Source organism: Macaca thibetana, chromosome 16 (genome assembly GCF_024542745.1).
Source record: "Macaca thibetana thibetana isolate TM-01 chromosome 16, ASM2454274v1, whole genome shotgun sequence".
In the NCBI taxonomy this organism is placed as follows: domain Eukaryota; kingdom Metazoa; phylum Chordata; class Mammalia; order Primates; family Cercopithecidae; genus Macaca; species Macaca thibetana.
The window spans coordinates 71,464,914-71,490,288 of record NC_065593.1 but is presented as its reverse complement, the minus strand read 5'-3'; the positions used below and the strand labels follow the sequence as shown (position 1 = coordinate 71,490,288).

General features: G+C 44.2%; 2 protein-coding genes across 3 annotated transcripts in view; one reads left to right on the top strand and one right to left on the bottom strand.

Moving 5' to 3' along the window:
• ARSG (arylsulfatase G) overlaps nt 1-25,375 on the top strand; it is a 147,591-nt gene that overhangs the window by 6,746 nt on the left and 115,470 nt on the right. The window lies entirely within an intron of this gene.
• SLC16A6 (solute carrier family 16 member 6) lies at nt 1,340-25,359 on the bottom strand. The gene is made up of 6 exons (XM_050762456.1): nt 25,078-25,359; nt 12,297-12,535; nt 8,132-8,275; nt 6,835-6,963; nt 5,169-5,984; nt 1,340-3,650 (listed from the first exon to the last, which is right to left on the bottom strand). The coding sequence occupies exons 2-6, from the start codon at nt 12,526-12,528 to the stop codon at nt 3,400-3,402; spliced, it is 1,572 nt and encodes a 523-aa protein (XP_050618413.1). The 5' UTR covers nt 12,529-12,535; nt 25,078-25,359; the 3' UTR covers nt 1,340-3,399.

The window sequence follows — 25,375 nt, the reverse complement described above, 5'->3', positions numbered from 1 at the left end:
CTAAGAATTACTTTGACCACAATAAATCCTTTCCCATGGGTCAGGACTGTTAGTTTTCAGAGTTTTGCTTCTGGCGGTACTGACCTGTGCCAATGTTAGAGATGTGTGGTGGAGGGGCTAGAAACTGTGGTCCACAGGCCAAATCCAGTCCACTGTTTATTTTTTATGTTTTCAGCCTGAGAGCTAATAGTGTGTGTGTGTGTGTTTTTTTAACGTTTTTATGTTATTGAAAAAAAATATATATTTGCTGTGTGAAAATCTTGTGAAATCCACATTTCAGTATCCGTCAATAAAATTCCATTGAAACATTGCCATGTTCATTCATTTATATATTGTCTGTGGCTGCTTTTGACCCTCAGCGGCAGAGTTGACTAGACAGAGGCCTCATGGCCTGCAAAGCTTTAAATATTTACTATCTGGACCTTTACAGAAAAAGTTTGCCAACCCCTGGCATGTAGAGTCCGTACTGTTTACTTACAGGTTACAACAGTTCTTAGAACGCTTCTGTGACTGGGTGTAGTCTTTAACTATTTGCCTTTATGACTTTTGATAGGCTTACTCTGGGTACCATGATATCATTTCATTCATGTATTTTTCATTAATAATTAAATTACATTGCTGCTTTCATTCTGATTTCGATTCTTAGATGAAAATGTGCTTCTTCATTTGATTATATTACTTAATCTTTGTTTCCCTCTCCTGTTATTCATTACTTAAGACTTCCCTTGAATTATTTAGTCTTTTTCTAAGGTGCTTTAAAATGATTTGTATGAAACTCAACATAAAATAAAATTGTCCTGCTTTCAATGACCAAAAAAAAAAGGACATAAAAATGTTCAGGCCACACACGATGGCTAACACCTGTAATCTCAGCACTTTGAGAAGCCGAGGCAGGTGGATCACCTGAGGTCAGGAGTTTGAAGCCAGCCTGGCCAACATGGTGAAACCTCATCTCTACTAAAAATACACAAAATTGGCCAGGCATGGTGGCGGGCACCTGTAATCCCAGCTACTCGGGAGGCTGAGGCAGGAGAATCACTTGAACCTGAGAGGCGGAGGTTGCAGTGAGCTGAGATTGTGCCATTGCACTCCAGCCTGGGCAACAAGAGTGAAACTCCATCTTAAAATAATAATAATAATAATAAATATAAATAAAAAGTTCAGTAGAAACTTCTTGGGAAACTTTATATATCTCTAGTAGAGTTAAAAGGTTTTGCAGAAGATAAACGTTAAAAAATTATTTATTTGGAGTGAATATTTGGTGAGTTTTTATAACTTTAATTGCATCAAACACTGAATGCTGTGAGAGTCAATAAATCTTATAACAGAAGAAAATCAGTCTCTTTAAATAAAAAATCCATAGATTTATTGCAAATCTAGAAGTACCAGAATGTCACTAATACAGAACAAATCAGCAATCTTGTTTGTATTTTCTTCCAAACATTTAAAACCTTGATTATTGACACATTGAAATTGGCATACATTTTGCTTTCATGCAGATAACAGAATAGACATGGAGCAGATCCCTCAGAAATCAGTTATAAATATTAAATTGTATTGAACATTCATAGTAAAAAATATGTTGTAAAGTGCTGAAGTCATGTTAAGTCTGCAAAACTGCCACAAGCTCAAAGTTCTTCTCAAGCAGTGACAGAGATTTGCTACATCCACCTTGTTTTAGGTATGTCTGTTTTTGACAGACACTTTGTCATTTCCTCCCCCACCCTCCCCGAAGTTTTATAGATTGTCCTATTTCTATGGCTGATAAGATGCTCTACAGATTGTAGCAGGTGGTGATGAACTATGCCACTTTTCATTTCAGTGCAGAGAAATATTCAAGCTTGTGTGTACCTGTAACCAAACTAGGCTTGTTATGGTTTTCCCCCTGAGTTGTCATAAATTAACATTAACGATGAATAAAGATGGAGCAGCAAGCATTGACCATCACCTGCAGGGTGAGATTGTGGTAAAATAGGTGAGTAAAAAGTCCACCTATTATCCCGACACTTGCCCTCTTTACAGAAAACTGCTAACGTGAGCAATACTATACATGTAGTGTAACTCCAAAAGAAAAAAAAGAAAGAATAACAAAAAACAAAACAAAAAAAAACAATGACCAGCTACCCGATACCTCTGGCAACTTAGAGCAATCAAGTTATAGAAGATGTAAATTGCAATTTGTAACTCACTATAACGTAATTGTCTCTGTTACCCCCATGTGAAATACAGAAATCCTTCAACAATTAGATGGTTTTTTCTTTAAATCAGAAATGCTTTAACAGTTTAATGAAATATAATTCTGATCAAAGAAGTTCCTCAAGTATTCTTAGATGATAAAACAAATTATTTTTGAAAGCTAAGGCGATTTGCTATCCAGTATTTTTTCCCCTTTAATAGCACACGTTGCCCCTAATCAAATGGAAGAATCATGACAACTTGGCCGTTTATGAAAGTATTTTTACAAGATAAGACGTATTCTGTGAGTCATTTAAAGGATTGCAGAAAGGAGGTAAAAATGCTGCTTATGTCTCCGATTTTTTTTTTTGATTAATCATCCTAGAATAACTTAATAATAAATAGTGGTTTAAATTAAAGACACTACAGTCACATATTTCTGTATAACTAAAAGCAACAGGAAACACATTTTTAAATGCCATTTTGTATATTCTGTACTGAAATACTTCTGGTAAGGACTGGCCATAAAAAGAAGTGGTAATCTTCACATTTATGAAGTTCAAGTTATGTATATACTTAAAATTTGTTTATTAGTAAAATGTTTGGTCTTCAACTATACTTCATTTCCAGCAAGCAGAGGCCGTAATTTGTTAATGGGAGCCTTGGTACTTTACAAAAGGTTTAACAAAAACTATTTATTCATATTTCTGAAAATTAGGAATTTTTTAAATGATTGAAATCTTTTTTTTTTTTTTTGACTGGCCAATTTCATTTCAATGACCTGGGTTGGATGTTGTTTTATTCAAGATAGTAGTTTATTCAGACAAGACCATAGGAAGAAAGAAAAGAAAGAAAGAAAATCATTTGTCCTACGTGAAAGCTTTTAAAACCACTTTGCCAGTTCATGTCACTATTTTAATATTGGAATGTGAACCAAAGAGTCTTTCTATATATCTTTTGTATTGCTACTGAATACAGCCAGATTTACATATGGAAGAGTGCTTGGTTGTTTTTTGTTTTGGCTTTAAAAACAAGCAAAAAGGAAAGCTTAAAACAAAACAAAACAAACACGATGTTCGTAGTGCTCTTCACATACACATTCCCTTTAAAATGTAGTTTTGAAAGTGGAGTAGAGGGGTTAGCTCCTCTACCTCCTTGTGTCCCCGTCGGGCCCACCCCATCCCTCTCCAGCCAACACAGTGGCTGTTGTTGTGAGTAAGTGTGTCATACTGGCTCCATCTGCACGTGAACTCTGTGCTCATTTTTTGCAAGATCCATTTCCAGAAAGTCTTCAGGAATGTCCTGTAAAGTCTTCCCACGATGGCTCACTACCTTTGTTTCACCTGAATGATGACGCTGGCACAGTCCCATCTTACACGGTCTCACCAGGGCGAGGCACACAGCAGCCAGGGCCATGCCAGCTGCACAGGAGTAGAAGGCTCTGCTATAGATCTTACTTTGGTCCACCAACAAACCTGGAAGACAGCATGGCGTCCGTTAACAGCAGCCTTCCTAGACATAAGCCCTCTCACCCAGGCGACCCTCACATTCAGAAGCCTCTCAGTTTCATTGCCTTCCTTGTTTTCTTTTGTGTTTCTAAAGAAAAATGGGTGTTAAAGGCGGACATCTTTGCTAGATTGGAGAGGAGAAAGAGACAAACACACAATATACTTGTTCTTCTTGGGCTAAGTCTGTCGTAGCAGAGGATCTAAAACCTGGGACATTTAGATGCATACTTCTTTGAAAAGGTAATATTCTTCGGTAGGAAGGAACTGTTTTATTTTCACTTGAGTTCACTTTAGGTATTTTTTTTTTTTTTTTGAGACGCAGTTTTATTCTTGTCGCCCCAGCTGGAGTGCGATGGCGCGATCTCGGGTCACTGCAACCTCCGCCTCCCAGGTTCAAGCGATTCTTCCGCCTCAGCCTCCTGAATAGCTGGGATTACAGGTGCCTGCCACCATGCCCAGCTACTTTTGTATTTTTAGTAGAGATGGGGTTTTGCCATGTTGGCCAGGCTGGTCTGGAACTCCTGACCTCGAATGATCTGCCCGCCTCAGCGCCCCGAAGTGTTGGGATTAGAGGCGTGAGCCACTGCGCCTGGCCCACTTTAGGTATCTTTTGACAGGGGTATGATTTCTAATCACAAACACTTTAAAGACCCATTTGGGATCTAAGATATGAAACATACCTATGTCCCTCCTACAAGGAAACATTCTGTACAAATCAATTAGGTATTTACAGAGCGCTGCTATCCATTCCCAAACACCTTTCCTGAGAAGGGAAGGTGACTTACAGAAGTCCATTAGTTCTATCATTCCAGAAGTCAGGTGGGCTCTGAAGGTGATAAATCCATGAGTTCCTGTCTAGCATGAGAGAAGGCAAGGTGATAGAAAAAGCCTGCGTTGGCAGGTGCAGTGGCTTACACCTGTAATCACAGTACTTTGGGAGGCCGAGGAGGGCAGATCATGAGGTCAAGAGATTGAGACCATCGTGGCCAACATGGTGAAACCCTGTCTCTACTAAAAATACAAAAATTAGCCAGGCGTGGTGGTGGGTGCCTGTAATCCCAGCTACTCAGGAGGCTGAGGCAGGAGAATCACTTGAACCTGGGAGGCGGAGGTTGCAGTGAGCTGAGATTGTGCCACTGCACTCCAGCCTGGGCGACAGAGTGAGACTCCATCTCAAAAAAAAAAAAAAAAAAAAAAAAAAAAAAAAAAAAAAAAAAAGCCTGGGTCAATCTGGACTACAGACACAGCTTCCTGTCCTGATTCGACCACTAATTTACCATCGGACCTTTGGCTTCAATTCTTTGGCCTTCAGTTTCCTCATATTTAAATCAAGAGGGCTGGCTCAGGTAATCTCTAATCCCTGGCAGCTCTAAAATTCCATGGAAATATAAAACGGCAGTAAGTTTTTTTATGGCTTAAACAGGAAGCTAGCACAATTCATACGGGGGAGTAGACAAGCATTTGTATTTTGTGTATTTAAATTACCTGCAAGGGGCGGTCCAGCCAGTCCTGCTATGCTCTGAATGAAGATGTAGACCCCAGCTGCAGAAGGCATTTTCTCAATGCCCACGACATCGTCCTCAGCAAGCAGTGGAATGTGGGTTCCTCCTATTGTTCCAACCATGAACCCAAAAAATATGCTACATGACATTAGACCCCAGAATTCAGTAGCAAAAGTAAAGGCAAACAGAGACACAGTCAATAAGATGACGCAGATGAGCTCAATGTAAATCTTACGGATGGGCTCTCTGTTGAGGACAAAACCAGCTCCGATCCTCCCGAAAACTTCTGTAATGGCCATCGTAGATAATAAAAAAGCAGCGCGGTCCTGGTCAATGCCCAGACTAATGCCCAGAGGAATGATGTACAAGGAAGGTGCAAAGAATCCCAGTGTTGCGAAGAGACCAAATAATGCATAACAAATAAAACTTTTCTCTTTCAAAATGGAGAAGTCTAACAGCGGGGCTTTCTTTTCACTTGGCCCGGGGCTGGTCTTCACCAGGACCTGCTGCATGTCAGCCTTCGGCTCCAGTTCCGGGTTAGTGTGACTAGGCACATTTTTAGGTGAGGTAGTTAGTTCTACTCCTGAGTCAATGGAGTCTATTGAGGTTCGTGTTTTCTCATTTTCAAGCATATACTGCGCTTCTTTCCGATTTTCCTGGATGACTGTTTTCGGTGACCCTGGTCCTCTGATGATGATGGGTCTGAGCAGTGCTCCGAAGATGACAATGTTTAACTGTAGTAGGCCCACGAAGAGGAGGCTGTATCTCCAGCCAATGCGCTCCTTCAGAGCCATGATTGCTTGAAGAGGCAGGAGTGAGTGAAGAAGAAATAAAATATAAGGTCAATAATGGACTCAAGACCCAGGAGAAGCCATCAAGAAGAAATATGGATCCAGATTCCATTATAAATTTTGTGGAAATTTATTATACTCAGCATTATGAATGTGTACTCAATCTTTTTTTTTTGAGACGGAGTCTTGCTCTGTCGCCCAGGCTGGAGTGCAGTGGTGTGATCTTGGCCCACTGCAACCTCGGCCTCCTGGTTTCAAGCAATTCTCCTGCCTCAGCCTACCAAGTAGCTGGGATTACAAGCGCGTGCTACCATGCACAGCTGTTTTTTGTGTTTTAAGTAGAGACGGGGTTTCACCATGTTGGCCAGGCTGGTCTCAAACTTCTGACCTCAGGTGATCCGCCCACCTTGGCCTCCCAAAGTGCTGGGATTACAGGCATGAGCCACTGTGCCTGGCCAAAGATTTTGTTTTGAGATGATCTGCACACAGATAAGAATGCTGTCTTTATTAGCATAATCTAAATCCACATTGAATGCAGCTCTTTTGAAAAAGGAGAGGACATAACAGGTGAACAACTGCAAATTACTAGATTATTCTGGACTGCATGTGTCAAGAAAGCCCTACCACTGCATATGTGCCCAGTTAGGAATTCAAACCTATTATTAAAGTGGTCTGAATACCTGAAGTGGGGGTTAGGGAGGACAGATCCTAAAAATGAGCTGGAGAAGAGACGTAAATAACCTCTCATTACTCATACACTTAAAGTCATCCGTACTGTTGGCAAAAGTTAGTGTAGCAAGAATACCTGAGTGGCGTCCCTCATCCACATTCACACTTAGACTGTTGTAGTCCACCTACCTGGTGCGAAAGCAAACACAGCGAAACATTCTCCTGTGGAAGCAACTGCAGTGACTATGGAACGTCTTTTGCCAAAATATTGTGATAGGATGGTTACAGTTGGGAGAAAACTAAAGCAGTATCCCAGACCTGTGAAAGAAAAGTCAGAAAAGCCAATGAAACCCACATACTGCTTGAGACTGGAAGGATGCATTCAAAGAGCTGGGATTTTTGGTTTTGCTTTTTGAATCTTAAGTTCTGGGAGCCAAGTAATTCATTCTGGACAAAGGTGATGTTGCAAAGAAAAATGGGTTTCATGAAAGGTCTGGATAAACTTCAGTGGTGGTTTTGGGATACTAAAAGTATAATTTTTTTTTTTTTTTTACTTTGCAACACTTTTTTTCAAATTTATATAATTCACAATGGATGAAACTATTATTGCATGAAATTTTATATAAGATTTGTATCTAGAAAGAAATAAGTCGTTTCGTATGTGCAGAAATACAGGAAAAATGTAAAGTCTGCAAATCTTAACAACTGTGTGTGTGTGTGTGTGTGTGTGTGTGTGTGTGTGTGTCTATCGTCTATGAGGAATATACGGCCTCCTTTTATTGTTCATTTCTTTTTTTTTTTTTAAAACAGACAGGGTCTCACTCTGTTGCCTCGGCTGAAGTGCAGTGGTGTGATCACAGCTCACTGGAGCCTTGACCTCCCAGGCTCAAGTGATCCTCCCACCTCAGCCTCCAAAGTAGCTGGGACTACAGGCACACACCACCATGATTGGCTAGTTTTTTTTTTTTTGTAGAGATGGGGTCTCCCTATGTTGCCCCAGTTGGTCTCCTGGGCTCAAGCGATCCTCCTGCCTCAGCCTCCCGAAGCGCTGGAATTCAGGCATAAGCCACTATGCTGGCTACTCCTTTTAAATGGAAAAAGGTTTTCTTAGGCCCCCAAGATTAAGTCTGGCGTGTTGCACTTCCCTACAGCCTTGGATCCTCAGACACTGATTTGAGAAATACTGGCTACAGAAATTCGTCCTACTTTGTAGAAATGCTATCTTTTGGCTGCAAATATAGCAAAAGAGAAGTTATCATCATCTCTGGTGAAGATCAATCAAAAACTCTTGGGCACTTGAGAACAGGTTCCCAGGTCCCCTGAAGTCCATATAGCTCAGTTCAAAACTACTGATCTGAGACACCGTTATGTTAAAGAAAAAAAAGAAAGAGAAAGAAATATAGTTTGGCTTTAATTTCCTCCTTCCCCTTACTTGTTCTTCAAACTAAGTGTCTAGAGAACTTCTGAGCCAAAGAGGAACACTTACCAGAGATGATACCGATGGCGACGTACATATGAGAAACCTCTTGTGAGAAGGAGGCGGCCACCATCCCGGTGCTGACAAGTAGCCCCCCCAACATCACCACCAGACGGTGTCCGAAACGATTGCTCAGGACTGTGGCAAGGGGAGCTGCCGGGAAGGAACCAAACGATATTTTAACTCACAGAGGCTTCAGGGTTAGCTGCCATAAGACTCCTTCCTCCACATCTTGCACATGGAGAGATGATGTCAAATATAAATACAGCCGGGTGCGGTGGCTCATGCCTGTAATCCCAGCACTTTGGGAGGCTGAGGAGGGAGGATCGCTTGAGCCCAGGAGTTCAAGACCAGCCTGGGCAACATGGCGAAACCCCGTCTCTACAAAAAATACAAAAATTAGCCAGGCATGGTGGTGTACACCTGTAGTCCTAGCTACTCGGGAGGCAGAGGTGGGAGGATTGCTTGAGCCTGGGAGGCAGAGGGTGCAGTGAGCAAGATCACACCACTGCACTCCATACTGGGTGACAGAGTGAGACCTTGTCTCAAGAAAAAACAAAACAAAACCATAATATATTTCATGCAAAGTCAGTGCAGGAATTATTTTACTATGTGTTCAAATTCAACACGATTTGTCAGACTCCTGAAAGAGAAAGCCAGAATAACAGTATACAACTTTTATCTATATTTTTAGATGACTCTGACTCACCATAAGCATCTATAAAATTAGATATGTATTTAATTTATGTTATTCTATAATAAAAATTGGTTTTCCTATGATTGCTTGAATCATTGTTTTTTCTCTACTCACGGCTTTGGATTCTTTTTAAAAAGCTCCATTTGGGATCAGATTCTAGTTAGTTTCTTTTTTTTTTTGACATGGAGTTTTGCTCTTGTTGCCCAGCCTGGAGTGGCAACAGTGTGATCTTGGCTCACCGCAACCTCCACTTCCTGGGTTCAAGTGATTCTCCTGCCTCAGCCTCCCGAGTAGCTAGGATTACAGGCATGTGCCACCATGCCCAGCTAATTTTGTATTTATAGTAGAGACGGGGTTTCTCCATGTTGGTCAGGCTGGTCTCGAACTCCCGACCTCAGGTGATCCACCCACCTCGGCCTCCCAAAGTGTTGAGATTACAGGCGTGAGCCACCGCGCCCAGCCTAGTTAGTTTCTTTACAGGACGAAAGAATGTGAATTCTAAGTTATGCACTCCTGAAGGAGAGTTGCTATGGGATAGATAATTGAAAGCGAATCATCATTTGCTTAGCTTCTATAAGCTGTATCCCCTAGGACATTTAAATCTGGCAAATTAGTTTCCTAGTTATAGGTTACTTAATATTAATTTGACAACAGTGACATAAGTGAGCCATTGAAAGTTGGGTCAAGGAACAACAACATGCTAGAAGAGGAAGTGGGGAGAAAAGAATTCCATTTTTTGGGATTAGTCTATATGTATCTACTATGTTAACCATTAGAATACAAAGTAATCTTGGATGTAGCTCATAATAAAACCACTGTCACCATTTTGAGTCAGAATGTTGGCTCAAAGCATTAACAATTAGAATAATAGCATTTGGAAGAATTATCTTCTGGTATAATAGTATTAAGTGGAAATTTCTTGTTGACTACATTTTTATTTTTAGGTTTATAAAAGACCTAAAACTGAAGCTTTTGGATTTTCTTTTTATTTAGATTACCAAATATGACATTTTAGTCCTAATTCATTTAAATTATATTTCTAAGAAGGTAATTAAGTATTCCACAATTTAAAAATTAAGTTAACTTGGCCGGGTGTGGTGGCTAACACCTGTAAATCCAGCATTTTGGGAGGTTGAGGCAGGTGGATCACGAGTTCAGGAATTAAGAGACCAGCCCGGCCAACATAGCAAAACCCCATCTCTACTATAAAAATACAAAAAATTAGCCAGGCATGGTGGCAGGTGCCTGTAATCCCAGCTACTCGGGAGGCTGAGGCTGGAGAATCACTTGAACCCGGGAGGCGGAGGTTGCAGTAAGCTGAGACCGCACCACTGCACTCCAGCCTGGGCAACAAAGCGAGACTCTGTCTCGGAAAAAAAAAAAAAAATTAAGTTATCTTAATACTCACTTAAACTGGAACCAGGAACTACTTCATGAAACTTGTAAGAGATAGTATGAGAACTAACAAGATAAATTTTTTTTTTTTTTTTTTTGAGACAGAGTCTTGCTCTATTTCCCAGGCTGGAGTGCAGTGGCACAGTCTCAGCTCACTGCAACCTCCGCCTCCCAGGATCAAGTGATTCTCCTGCCTCAGCCTTCTGAGTAGCTGGGATTACAGGTGCCCACCACCACACCCAGCTAACGAGAGAAATTTCTACCTTACCCAAAGGGTAAAAACATGTAGAACTGCCTTTTAAAGACATTCTATGGCTAAAAATGGACTACATTTAAAGAAGGGCTTTAACTTTAGCGATCACTTCAGAGGTAACAGTTCCAAGACTGGGTGTAAGGGTAAACTTAGGGAAGTTTAAGGTCAACCTGGTTAACTTTCTTTTTTCTTTTTTCTTTTTTGAGATGGGGTCTTGCTCTGTTGCCCAGGCTGGAACGCAGTGGCATGATCATGGCTCACTGCAGCCTTGACCTCCCAGGCTCAAGCGATCCTTGCTCTGCAGCCTCCGGAGTAGCTGGGATCACAAGTGTGTACCACCAAGCCTGGTCAATTTTTTATTTTAATTGTTTGTAGAGATGGGGTCTTGCTATGTTGCCCAGGCTGGTCTCAAACTCTGGGGCTCAAGTGATCCTTTCATTTTGGCCTCCCAGAGTGCTGGGATTACAGACGTAAGCCACCACGCCCAGCCTGGTTAACTTTCTGAGGTGAGTTCAACAGCTGTTTTCTCTTGGAAAACCCTTGGCAATTATTTCTGACAGAACAACGAACTCATGAGACCTGGCATGTATATCCAATAGTCCTTTATAGGACCAAGTGAAGATTAGTATGTTAAAAATGATACTGAAGCCCCATTTTATTTTATGCTATTGGGTCTGGGAGTAGATTATGTAATGACGAATCAGTGAAGTCCTTTAGGGAAACAGGTGCTCAGAATTCAGAAAGTCTCCTCAGAACAATATTTGTAATTTCACCTTATCTCCTTGTACACATGTCATTTCTCTTCATGCATCCACATTTACATGTTTCTACTTGGAATTATGAGATTGGGACACGGTACGTCAGCAATTTTTTTTTTTTTTTTTGAGACGGAGTCTCGCACTGTCGCCCAGGCTGGAGTGCAATGGCACGATCTGGGCTTACTGCAACCTCCACCTCCCAGGTTCATGTGATTCTCCTACCTCAGCTTCCTGAGTAGTTGGGATTATAGGCACATACCACCATGCCCAGCTAATTTTTTGTATTTTTAGTAGAGAGGGGGTTTCACTATGTTGGCCAATCTGGTCTCGAACTCCTGACCTTGTGATCTGCCTGCCTCGGCCTCCCAATTTTTGGGATTACAGACATGAGCCATTGTGCCTGGCCGCAACTTTTTTTTTTTTTTTTTTTTGACGGTGTCTTGCTCTGTCGCCCAGGCTGGAGTGCAGTGGTGTGACCTCAGCTCACTGCAACCTCCGCCTCCCGGGTTCAAGCCATTCTCGTGCCTCAACCTCCCAAGTAGCTAGGACTACAAGTGCGAACCACCGTGCCTGGTTGATTTTTCTATTTTCAGTAGAGATGGAGTTTTGCTATGTTGGCCAGCCTGGTCTTGAACACTTGACCTCAAGTGATCCACCCACCTTGGCCTCCTACGCTTGCCTACAGGCGTGAGCCACCCGTGCCCGGCCACCAGCAACTTTTTGATGTTGCTTCTTAGACAGTGACAATATCCTCACATCCTCACAAAAGGGGGTTGACTGCACTCCTCAAGGGGATCTACAGAATCCTAAGAGTGTGCAGACGGCAGATATTTAATACGTGTGTATGAAATTGAAGGCTGTCATGGCTGGCAAATAAGGCTTTTTTCTTCAGTGCCTTTTGTTTCTTGCCAGTCCTCAGTGCTCTGAAAACCCTGTTAGTTGGGGCTAGGAAGGACCAACAGGCATATAAGGGAATGAAAACATCACAATCACCCCGACTACCATTATCAAGGTAGCCAAATTAAAAGGGACCTACACTTACGTCATAGTTAGGCCGAAAGATGTACTAACCTGAAAATGTTAAGACAAACACACAGATTGAGATTATCCATGAGATCCTGCTGTTGGATTCATTAAAACTGTCCATTAAGTCATTAAAGAAGACACCAAATGTCTTGATGATGCCGTAGGTGAAGACTTCAACGAAGAAAAATGAAACAGCGACCGCCCAGCCCCATCCTCCGTCAGGCACTTCAGTATACACGTTGGCTTTGGAACAAAGCTTTAATTTATTTTGGGTCATTCTTAATCTGAAAGAAAAAGTTAAAAAACAATTCAGATCAGCAATAGCGTGAGGATTGATGATTCTCATACTCTTTAGCAAACATAACAGATAAGAATGACTTACTGGGGGGAGGGGGGAGGGATAGCATTAGGAGATATACCTAATGTAAATGACAAGTTAATGGGTGCAGCACACCAACATGGCACATGTATACATATGTAACAAACCTGCACGTTGTGCACATGTACCCTAGAACATAAAGTATGTGTGTGTGTATGTGTGTGTGTGTGTGTGTGTGTGTGTATATATATATATAAAGTACTTACCCAATTTCTTAGGTTGTTGAATATTTATTTATTTATTTATTTATTTATTTATTGAGATGGACTCTTGCTCTGTCGTCCAGGCTAGAGTGCAGTGGCGTGATCTCAGCTCACTGCAACCTCTGCCTCCCGGGTTCAAGCAATTCTCCTGTCTGAGCCTCCCAAGTAGCTGGGACTATAGGCATGCGCCACCACACCCACCTAATTTTTTTTTTTTTTTTTTTTTTTTTTGAGACAGAGCCTCACTCTGTTGCCCAGGCTGCAGTGCAGTGGCGTGATCTTGGCTCACTGAAATCTCTGCCTCCTGGGTTCAAGCGATTCTCCTGCCTCAGCCTCCCGAGTAGCTGGGATTACAGACGCCCGCCACCACACCTGGCTAATTTTTGCATTTGCAGTAGAGATGGGGTTTTGCCATGTTGGCCAGGCTGGTCTCGAACTCCTGACCTCAAGAGATACACCCGCCTTGGCCTCCCAAAATGCTGAGATTATAGGCATGAGCCACCACACCTGGCTGACAGTTGAACATTTAAATTATGTACAAGTAGTATAAAGTCTTTGGATAAGTTTATGTATATATACATATATACAAATCTTGGTATTGTACATGGGCCCCCCAAAAAGAAAGTTAAATGGGAAAAATAAACAGACATGAAGAACCAGAGCAGAATATTTAGAAGCATATTGAAGGACACCAGATGGTCACCAGACCAGGTATTAATGCTGACCTTGAAAGACTCAACTTAGGCCAGAAAAGACTGCACTGACCATAAGGAATGTTGATCAGAAATGAAGCCTAGAAAATGGAGGCTGAAAAGCAAACACTGGCTGTGCATCCAGCACCTTCCACCGAGTACGTGTTTGAGATACCATAAGCATCTCTGCTTGATGTCCCTGGTCACCGCGATCACCCAGCAACTCTTCTTCCCCCCCATTTTCTACTCAGTAAGCAATATTCTGATTATGATTTGGTGTTCCATGTGGATGTACCTACACAGACACAATGTCACTATAAATCAAAATGAGGGCATTCTGTCTTCTGGGAGTTTGTTAAGCAGGAGTAATTTCCTCAGAGTTGACCACCAATTGGTATATTAGCAATTCAATTTCCAAGTACATGATGATACTCTATAATATGGTGTCTAAATAAGGTGCTATTATACAAGCCTGTGGGGCCCCATCTGGATACCAGTTAACTGAGTTACCTCTAACCTCACTGTGCCTCTCCATTCAAACCACAACAAACATCAGAACAAGCAGACCTGTACCTTAACACCACTAAGGAGACACTGACATTGACACTGGTTTAACTTAAGTCTTCTGGATTGGGCTCTAGCACATGAATACTGTCTTTTTCAAAGCCTCTGTGGTTACATATACTTTGAAAGAGTCATATGTATTTTTTTTTTTTGAGACGGAGTCTTGCTCTGTGCCGGGGCTGGAGTGTAGTGGTGCCATCTCGGCTCACTGCAACCTCTGCCTCCCAAGTTCAAGCGATTCTCCTGCCTCAGCCTCCTGAGTAGCTGGGACTACAGGCATGTGCCACCACACCTAGCTAATTTTTGTATTTTTAGTAGAGACGGCGTTTCACCATGTTGGCCAGGATGGTCTTGATCTCCTGACCTTGTGATCCACCCGCCTCGGCCTCCCAAAGTGCTGGGATTACAAGCGTGAGCCACTATGCCCGGCCAAAACAGTTATGTTTATTTTTAGCCTAACTAAACATTAATTATATCTATAATAATCAATGAGTCCATGCCGTGGTCTTAGAGCTCTTAATGGCAACCAACCTCAAGTTTAAGAATTCTTTACGGCCAGGTACAGTGGCTCACATCTGTAATCCCAGCACTTTGGGAGGCTGAGGCAGGTGGATCACCTGAGGTCAGGAGTTTGAGACCAGCCTGGCCAATATGGCGAAACCCCGTCTCTACTAAAACTACAAAAATTAGCTGGGCATGGTGGTAGGCACCTGTAATCCCAGCTACTCAGGAGGCTGAGACAGGAGAATTGCTTGAATCCGGGAGGAGGAGGTTGCAGTGTGCCGAGATATCACTGCACTCCAACCTGGGCAACAGAGCAAGACTGTGTCTCAAAAAAAAAAAACAAAAGAAAACAAAACAAAAAACAAAAACAAAAAGAATTATTTACATATGACCCAAAGCAATCTACAGAGTGGATTCCTATCAAAATACCAACGACATTCTTCACAGAAATAGAAGAAAAAAATTCTAAAATTTGTATGGAACCAAAAAAGATCATGAATAGCCAAAGCCATCCTGAAAAAAAGAACAAAGCTGGAGGCATCACACTAACAGCCCTCAAAATACATGACAACACTACAGTAATCAAAACAGCATGGTACTGGCATAAAAACAGACACACTGACCAAAGGAACAGGAGAGACCCCTGAACTTAATCCATGTGTCTACAGCCAACTGATTTTTGGCAAAGGTGCCAAAGATATTCATTGGAGAAAGGTCAGTCTCTTCAATAAATGGCGCTTTGAAAACTGGATATCGATACAAAGAATAAAACTAGATCCCCACCTTTCACCCTATACAACAATCAACTCAAAATAGATCAAAGACTTAAATATAAGACCCAAAACTATAAAACTACTAGAAGAAAACATAGGGGAAACACTTGAGGACATTTGTCTGAGGAAAGATTTTTATGAACAAGACTGAAAGAGCACACATAACAAAAGCAAAAATAAACATGGGATTATATTAAGCTAAACAGATTCTGCACAGCAAAGGAAACAGATCAGCAGAGTGAGGCCAGGTGTGGTAGCTCACGCCTATAATCCCAGCACTTGGGGAGGCCAAGGTGGGTGGATTGCCTGAGCTAAGGAGTTTGAGACCAGCCTGGGCCACATGGTGAGATGCCATCTTTACTGAAAATACAAAACATTAGCTGGGTGTGGTGGTGCACAACTGTAGTCCTGGTTACTCAGGAGGCTGAGGGACAAGGATTGCTTGAACCCAGGAGGTGGAGGTTGCAGTGAACTGAGATCCTGCCACTTCACTCTAGCCTGGGTAACAGAGGGAGACTCTGCCTCCCAAAAAAAAAAATAAAAAGAATGAAAAGACAACCCACACAAAGGTAGAAAATATTTGCAAACTATTCATCTGACAGGGGATTAATATCCAGAATATACAAGGAACTCAAACATCTTAACAGCAAAAAAAAACTCCCCAACAATCTGACTTAAAAATGGGTGAACAGGGCCTGGCGCGGTGACTCGTGCTTGTAATCCCAGCACTTTGGGAGGCCGAGGTAGGTGGATCACGAGGTCAAGGAGATCTAGACCATCCTGGCTAACACGGTGAAACCTTGTCTCTACTAAAAATTAAAAAATTAAAAAATTAGCTGGGCGTGGTGGTGGGTGCCTGTAGTCCCAGCTACTCGGGAGGCTGAGGCAGGAGAATGGCGTGAACCCGGGAGGCGGAGCTTGCAGTGAGCCGAGATGGCACCACTGCACTCCAGCCCGGGCACAGAGCAAGATTCTGTCTCAAAAAAAAAAAAAAAAAAGGATGAACAGGCCGGGCGCGGTGGCTCACACCTGTAATCCCAGCACTTTGGGAGGCTGAAGAGGGTGGATCACGAGGTCAACAGATCGAGACCATCCTGGCCAACATGGTGAAACCCTGTCTCTACTAAAAATACAAAAATTAGCTGGGCGTGGTGTCGCGTGCCTATACGCCTGTAGTCTCAACTACTTGGGAGGCTGAGGCAGGAGAATCGCTTGAACCCGGGAGGCAGAGGTTGCAGTGAGCCGAGATCATGCCACTGTACTCCAGCCTGGTGACACAGTGAGACTCTGTCTCAAAAAAAAAAAAAAAAGGGTGAATAATCTGAACAGACATTTCTCAAAAGACATACATATGGCCAACAAATATATGAAAAAATGCTCAACATCACAAATCATTAAGGAAATGCAAATCAAAACCACAGTGAGGTATCATCTTACCCCATTTGGGATGGCTATGATCAGAAGACAGAAAATAACAAATGCTGGCAAGGATGCGGAGAAAAGAACTCTTATACACTGTTGGTGGGAATGTAAACTAGTACAGCCAATATGGAGAACAGTATGGAGGTTCCTCAAGAAACTACAAATACGGCCAGGCGCAGTGGCTCAACGCCTGTAATCCCAGCACTTTGGGAGCCCAAGGTGCGGGGATTGCTTGAGCCCTGCAGTTTGAGAACAGCCTGGGTAACATAGGGAGACCCTGTCTCTACAAAAATGTATAAAAAAAATTAGCAGGCCGGGCGCGGTGGCTCACGCCTGTAATCTCAGCACTTTGGGACGCCGAGGCGGGCGGATCACAAGGTCAGGAATTCCAGACCACGGTGAAACCCCATCTCTACTAAAAATACAAAAAATTAGTCGGCTACTCGGGAGGCTGAGGCATGAGAATGGCGCGAACCCCGGAGGCGGAGCTTGCAGTGAGCCGAGATTGCGCCACTGCACTCCAGCCTGGGCGACAGAGCCGGACCACGTCTCAAAAAACAAACAAACAAAAAAAATTAGCCGGGCCAGTGGCTCATGCCTGTAATCCCAGAACTTTGGGAGGCCAAAGTGGGTGGATCATGAGGTCAGGAGTTCAAGACCAGTCTGGCCAACACAGTGAAACCCTGCCTCTACTTAAAAAAAAAAAAAAAAAATTAGCCTAATGTGGTGGCGGGTGCCTGTAATCCCAGCTACTTGGGAGGCTGAGGCAGCAGAATTGCTTGAACCCAGCAGGTGGAGGTTGCAGTGAGCTGAGATCGTGCCACTGCACTCCAGCTGGGGTGACAGTGTAAGTCTCCGTCTCAAAAAAAAAAAAAAAAAGTGGGGTGTGGTGACACATACCTGCAGTCCCAGCCACCTGGAAGGCTGAGGTAGGAGGATTACTTGAGTTGAGGCTGGAAGCTCCAGGCTGCAGTGAGCAGTGAACACAGCACTGCACTCTTGCCTGGGTGACAGAGCAAGACCCTGTCTAAAATTTTTTTTTTAAAGTTGACCAGCATGGTGGCTCACACCCGTAATCTTATCACTTTGGGAGGTCGAGGTGGGTGGATCACTTGAAGTCAGGAGTTCAAGACCAGCCTGGCCAACACGGCAAAACACCGTCTCTACTAAAAATACAAAAATTAGCCGGGCGTGGTAGCGCGAGCCTGTTATCCCAGCTACCCAGGAGGCTGAAGCATGAGAATGACTTGACCCTAGGAGGCAGAGGTTGCAGTGAGCCGAGGTCACACTACTGCACTCCAGCCTGGGCAACAGAGTGAGACTCTGCAAGGTGGCTAATGCCTGTAATCCTTTGGGAGGCCAAGGCAGGTGGATCACTTGAGGTCAGGAGTTTGAGACCAGCCTGGCCAACATGGTGAAACCCGGTGTCTACTAAAAATGCAAAAACTAGCCAGGTGTGGTGGCACGTGCCTGTAGTCCCAGCTACTCAGGAGGCTGAAGGAGGAGGATCACTTGAACCCGGAAGGTAGAGGTTGCAATGAGCAAAGATTGTGCCACTGCACTCCAGTCTGGGTGACAGAGCAAGACTCTGTCTAAAATAAATAAATAAATAAATAAATAAATACAAATAAATAAATAATAAATAAAATGTAAAAAGAGAATTCTTCGTAATTATACAATTGTATACTGGTGAATTTTCAGGGTCAGGGTGCATTATATCCTTTATATCCTTTTCCTAGCCATAAGTTGTTGGGTCAAAGTTACTAAGGCAAAGATTTTATTTAAAATAGAAGGCAACTGAAAAATAACAGGACACAACCTCATCTATCCAGCAGACTTGCTGGTTTTCTGTTTTTAAAATCTAATGTTCTGAATTTACTCTACAAATCTTAAAAAGCAGCAAATCTGATCTAACTTAATATCATTAATCCTATTGATAGCGCCATTCCCACTGTAGCCTAATACTTGGGAAGGACTGTATATTCACTTTATACTCTATTACCGCTAAATATTTGGTTGATTAAAATAAGGCATAAGATGTTGTAAGATGAGTATGCTCTTTGCAGCAAAGGCCTTTGCATTTTGATGTGTGTTGATGTGTCATGTCTGAGAGCAAATGGAAAGGTGGGAAGGGCAGTTAGATAGCTCAAGAGGTAGGCTGAGCAACTATAGAATAGTTTGTCACTACTGTCCCTCAACATGGAAAGCAATTGATTTAAGTTGGGAGCCAGGAGCCCTTTACCAAATTAGGTTTTCACAACATCCCTCCATTTCAAGCCACTCTCAAAATGAGGCCGCTGGGGCAGAGAAGTGAGAACAACACTAGCTTAAGATTTAGAAAACCAAAAACATTTTTAAGAAGTGCTTGCCAGTGTTGGCTTTAGAATAAATAGTCTCTAGCCCTGGGGAGGAATGGTGAGCCTGCAGCTGTCAAGGCTGTAGCCTTCACCCCTTCTATTTCATCCCCCCAGCAGGCCATTGGTTTGAGCTTTTCCTTGTGAAGACCATGACTCCTTTGCCAGCCTCTTAATGGACTTCCGTATCCTGTACAATGAACCTTTTGGAAATGGTGTATTGTCATGGCATTTTTCTACTCAGACTTTTTTTTTTTTGGAGGCAGAGTCTTGGTCTGTCACCCAGGCTGGAGTGCAGTGGCACGATCTCTGTTCACGGCAACCTCCACCTCCCAGGTTCAAGCAATTCTCTGCTTCAGCCTCCCGAGGACCTGGGACTACAGGTGTGTGCCACCAGTGCCCGGCTACATTTTTGTATTTTTTCAAGAGACGGGGTTTCACCATGTTGGCCAGGCAGGTCTTGAACTTCTGACCTCAAGTGATCCACCCACCTTGGCCTCCCAAAGTGCTGGGATTACAGGTGTGAGCCACTGCGCCTAGCCTACTCAGACTTTTTCAATGGCTTTTGTCTTTCTGAAGAATAAAATCCACTCATTAAGGCTGGGCATGGTGCTCACATCTGTAATCCCAGCACTTTGGGAGGCCGAGGTGGGCAGATCACTTGAGGTCAGGAGTTTGAGACCAGCCTGCCCAACATGGTGAAACCCTATCTCTACTAAAGATACAAAAATTATGCGGGGGCGTGGTGGCGTGTGTCTGTAGTCCCAGCTACTCAGGAGGCGGAGTCAGGAGAATCGCTTGAACCCAGGAGGCAGAGGTTGCAGTAGGGGCAACCTGGGAGTTGAGATCACTGCACTCCAACCTGGGTTAGACTTCATCAAAAAAAAAAAAAAAAAAAAAAAAAAAAAAAAAAAAAATTCCACTCATTAGCCTGACTTTCAATGTTCTTTGTAACCTCTCTTTGTGGCCTTATTTCTTCTGGTTCTAAAACTTGACTCACCTGCCACAGTCAAAGTGGAGTCCTCCTGGCCCTCTAGTCTCTACCCACCTGGCTGTGGCCATGCCATTTCCCCAAAATGAGACCCTGCTCTGTGACATCCTTCTTTCTCCATAATGCTTTCTCCAACCAGCTCAATCTAAGGGCTTTCTTCTTCAGGTGACAGGTATCATTTAATGATGGGGTATTGTTTACTTTTATGCCTTTATCTTATTTGCTTGATTAAATTATTATGTTCACAAAATCTGAGGTCTATTTCTCTTTGTACAACCCCATGTCCCCGGACCCCGCCTGTACCTTGTACACAGCTTGTATTTATTTTTGCAACAAAATACCTATCAGGTGCCAGGTCCTTGCTTTCACTGTAGGGGCACTACAGTGAAAAGACCAAGAGATGGTCTCTGCCTCCATGGACTAAAATATCTGCTGATGATGATGCTAAGGAAAATGAATGCATCTGAAATGCATCCTATTTAAATGATTCAACCACATCTTGCTGGAATTCAGCACATTTCTGACAAGCAGTCAGGACTCAGTAGCTGCTAAGTCCAAAGTCAAATTGGCACAGTTGTTCTAACCCAGAAATGTGCCCAGAAAGTCTGAAGAGTTTTAATGGAGGGCTCAGGACCACCTTGAAACAAAACATATAGTGATAAAATGTGATAAAGACCCTAGAGAGACGTGGAGTGCAGTGGCACAACCATAGCTCACTGTAGCCTCAAAACTCCTGGGCTCATGCTGGGCGCAGTGGCTCACACCTGTAATCCCAGCACTTTGGGAGGCCGAAGCGGGTGGATTGCCTGAGGTCAGGTTCTGAGATCAGCCTGGCCAACATGGTGAAACCCTGTCTCTACTAAAATTACAAAAATTAGCCTGGCGTGGTGGCACGCACCTGTAGTCCCAGCTATGTGGGAGGCTGTGGTGGAAGAACTGCTTGAACCCAGGAGGTAGAGGTTGCAATGAGCTGAGATTGTGCCGCTGCACTCCAGACTGGGCGACAAGAGCGAGACTCTGTCTCAAAAAACAAAAACAAAAAAACTCCAGGGCTCAAGTGACCCTCCCACCTCAGCCTCTCGAGTGGCTAGGACTATGGGTATGTGCCACCATGTCCAGCCAATTCTTTTTTATTTTTTAATTTTTATTTATTTATTGTTTGAGACAGCGTCCAGGCTGGAGTTCAGTGGCATGGTTTCGGCTCACTGCCACCTCCGCCCCCTGGGTTCAAGCAATTCTTTGCCTCAGTCTCCCGAGTAGCTGGGATAACAGGCACCCGCCATCATGCCCAGCTAATTTTTTTGTATTTTTAGTAGAGACGGGGTTTCACCATGTTGGCCAGGCTGGTCTGGAACTCCTGACCTCGTGATCCACCCCCCTCAGCCTCCCAAAGTGCTGGGATTACAGGCGTGAGCCACCGTACCTGGGATAATTTTTATTTTTTGTACAGACAGGGTCTCACCATGTAGACCAGGCTGTGGACTGCATTTAGATGAGTGGGACCAGATTGCAGTTTTTTTATGAGCTGAGATTGCCTGCCACCATGAGAAGCCTCTGTCTGGCCAGCAGTGAAGTTCTGGTGCCAGCTACCCCCTTCCTCTTTTCCCTTGCCTGTATCATCAGAGGTTTACACTTGAAAAACGGATGGGGTTAGGATGAATCCGTAACCCCTGAAGAGAGTTAGAATTACTGAATGTTAAAGCTGAAGGGGAAAATTGAGGTCATCTTATTCAATTCCTCTTTGTAAAATCTTACTCATTTTGCAAAATCGGGAAACATCCCCAAGAGGTGAAGGGACTTGACTGAAGTAGCCCAGTACTGAATCTCCTGCCTTCCAGGGCTCCTGCTGTACAAGCCTACAGGAGAGCATTTTTATTTTATTGAATTTTTTTGAGACGGAGTCTTGCTATGTCACCCAGGCTGAAGTGCAGTGGCACGATCTTGGCTCATTGCAACCTCAGCCTCCTGGGTTCAAGTGATTCTCCTGCCTCAGCCTCCTGAGTAGCTGGGATTACAGGCACTTGCCACCACGCCGGGCTAATTTTTCATTTGTTTGTTTGTATTTTTAGTAAAGACAGGGTTTCACCATGTTGGTCAGGCTGGTTTCAAACTCCTAACCTCGTGATCCACCCTCCCAAAGTGCTGGGATTACAGGCGTCAGCCACCGTGCCCGGCCTTCTCTTCTTTTTTTCCATTCCTTCAGCAGAAGGCCAAACCTTCTGTCTCTGCAAACAAAGCAACTGAGGCCTGAATTTTGAACTCATTTACGTAGAAGTCTCTATGTTCCAGAATATGAAAGTTTATCTGTCCACTTTGGTTTGTGGCCATGTGAATTTATCTGATGGGTAGGGATATTTTTCAGCTGTGTGCGGATCTAACTGGTGAGGCAAGCTGAGTCATCCTGCCCATCAACCCCTGCTTTACGGATGATGGGATTTAGGCAAATCACTTTGCTTCCCCATTTTTATTGTCAACGTAAAATCAAGGTAAATGTAAAAAAGGGAGTTGAACTAGACTCTGATGAGCTTAGATCTCTTCCTGTCCTAATAGTCTATACTTTTATGATAGCCTTTGACCGTCACTTGCTTTAATCCTTCTAAGCCCTTTGAAGGCAAGGCCCAAGAGTTGGTCTTCTTAAAGCTCTTAGGCCGTATTTGTTAATTTCTGTGTACCGTTAACTGGCTGCACAGTTATGGAAGCCACTGAATCCCGAACTATCATCTGGAAAGCACGGCTTGTCAGGGGAGTCTCTTAAGCCTTTTCCAACTTATAAAACTCAACAATTCTGAATGGGGGTTCCTGGCAGCCATCTTCCCTTCACCCTAGTGTTCTTCTGGAGGAAACACAATGACAAAATCCATGGGCAGTTTGGAGGATTTCCTAGTAGCATGTGGTTAAGTGTCCCCTTCACTAAATGGGTATTAACCAGGTGTGGCAGCTCATGCCCGTAATCCCAGCAATTAGGGAGGCTGAAGCAGGCAGACTGCTTGAGCCCAGGAGTTTGAGACCAACCCGGGCAACGTAGTGAGACTGCGTCTCTACAAAAAAATTAAAAAATGAGGTGGGAGGATCGCTTGAGCCTGGGAGGTCGAGGCTGCAATGAGCAGAGATCACTTCCATAATGGGAGGGAGACCCTGCCTCTAAACAAATAAATAAATGGGTATCTTGCCAAAGGCTTGGAAACCTGCTATCCTTGGGAGTTTCACTGTGACTTAATTTGTTGAGAGAAGATTTGGACCGAGGGCATGAAAAAATTGGATTAAAATTGGATTAGCGTAGACCATCAGAGTGTTATTCTAGGGGCAGCTCAGAGCAAGGTTCAAAACGCAGGCTCTGGATGGAAATGGGGTGGCTACTGGTGTAGGCAAACCCCGAGCAAAAGCACTGTGGATTTCTCTTCTTCTTAAAGGTGTAGCCTGGAGAACGGCTTTGACAAGCTGTTTCTGGCCCAAGTTGGCAAAACCAGTCTGCATTTGGCTAAAGTTCATTTTCATTCTCTATTAAAAAAAAATTTCCAAACCTAACCTGGATAGCTGCCTCACGATGTTGAATCACCGGCTACAACCGAGTCACCATTTTACAAGGCTATGGTGTTGAAACCTGAGCCCCTAATTTAAGTGTCCTCCTCAGGAGTTCCACTGAGGAAAGTCCTCTTTCGGAAACCACAGAAGGAAAACTCAGGGTTAGTGGTACTCATTACACTGGAAGGAGCTTTTCCACTTGGCTGCATTGTTTATTTACATTCTGTAAGTTCCTATCTTGGACACTCTTCCCTTAATTATGAGAAGAGGGGTTTCTATTATATCATCTGGCCGGATGTATTGTTGACCCCCAAAATGCCACGTAACGGTGCTTGGGACATGGGGAGATGAATCGTTTAGAGATTTCAGCATAAGCACTTGGCATCTTTTTACAAACAAGACACCTATCTTACCATGATTTGCAAAAAACAATCAGATCACTGAGAAATCTCATTCCCGGGGTAGAAACCATCTCCTGCGAGAAGCAGCTGGCACGGAGTGTCTAACCGTGCAAACAAAACCGGCTTCCAGGTTGACAAGTTGTAATTGCTCCTCCCCAGTTGGCTCCGGGGAGCTTTTTCTAAGACTGACGCCCCCCGTGTTTGGTGACATTTTATATACGCCACCTAACAAACTTCTATGACCGGTCTTGCTAGGGTAGGGAGAATAAAAAGAAAAGACGACAACAACCTAGAAGGAAATAACCCATTTCCTCTGCAAAACCATCTTCCCTTGCTACGGAACTGCTCGGCGACACCAGCGCTTTCCTGCGGTTGGCAGCCCGGGAACCTTGAAGTTGCGCGGGACCGGCCGTCAGCCGCTGACAGTTCTGACCGTCCAGGTGGAGGACCCGCGCTCTGCCGGGAAATCCCTGCCTTCCCGCAGGGGGCAAACGGTGGCCGCCCCAGGGAGTGCTGTGTTTGGGGGTCGGGGAGGCAGGAAGCCCCACTTTCCCTCGCGCTGCCTCAGTGGCCGCCCTGCGTGCGCGCGCCAGCCTGGGGAAGGAAGGTACCTCTGACATTTCGCTCCTGCGACGCGCAGGCAACTTCATGCGGAAAATCCGCGGAGGGGCTGAGCCCGGAGCCCCCGACTGTTCCGACGTCCCGGAGCCCCCAACCCGGGGCAGGGGGCACTCAAAGGCCAGGCGTGCTTTTAGGTATCTTCCGGGACCCAACTGTACCAGGGTCACGGACATTCAACTCTCAGCTACCCACACCGGCGCGAGCGCGTCATCCCGGTGGCCCTGGGCATTCCTAACTGTCAGAGCGAATATTTTTGGGAATAACCTCTCCAAAATGTGAAGATGTTCAGTGGTCTCCTCCGCCTCCCATCCCAAAAAAAGGCCCCAACACATATTTTTACAAAAACAACCCACACCCCACAATCAAACTTTTAAACATGTAAAATAATAAACCAACTCACCAAGTTAGAAGGGAAGAGAATAAACCCCAAAAGGCTCCCAATAAGGCGGAGGCTTGGCCTCCCCCTCCTTATAAGCCGCTCGGTAACATGAGAAAAGGATTAACCCCTTAGGGGGCGGGCCCGACTCTAGCGCAAGTTGGCTCGGGCTGCTGAGGCCGGAGCGCCCGGGCCCTCCACCCACTCCCGCGACTCAGGCACCCGAGCCACACCCTCCCCCCGCCCCCCACCCCGGCCGCCTGCGCCCCGGGCCTTGCGTGCTGCCGCCCGCGCCCCGGCCCCGCGTCGCTGCCTAAGCTCT

What these genes read in the sequence shown, in the direction of transcription:
- SLC16A6 (XM_050762456.1), bottom strand. Translation starts at nt 12,528, where the DNA reads ATGACCCAAAATAAATTAAAGCTTTGTTCCAAAGCCAACGTGTATACT. An exon ending in CGCCATCGGTATCATCTCTG is followed by an intron (nt 6,964 to 8,131) that starts GTAAGTGTTCCT and finishes TTTCTTTCACAG; the next exon opens with GTCTGGGATACTGCTTTAGT. An exon ending in GGCTGGACCGCCCCTTGCAG is followed by an intron (nt 3,651 to 5,168) that starts GTAATTTAAATA and finishes GCTGTCTTCCAG; the next exon opens with GTTTGTTGGTGGACCAAAGT.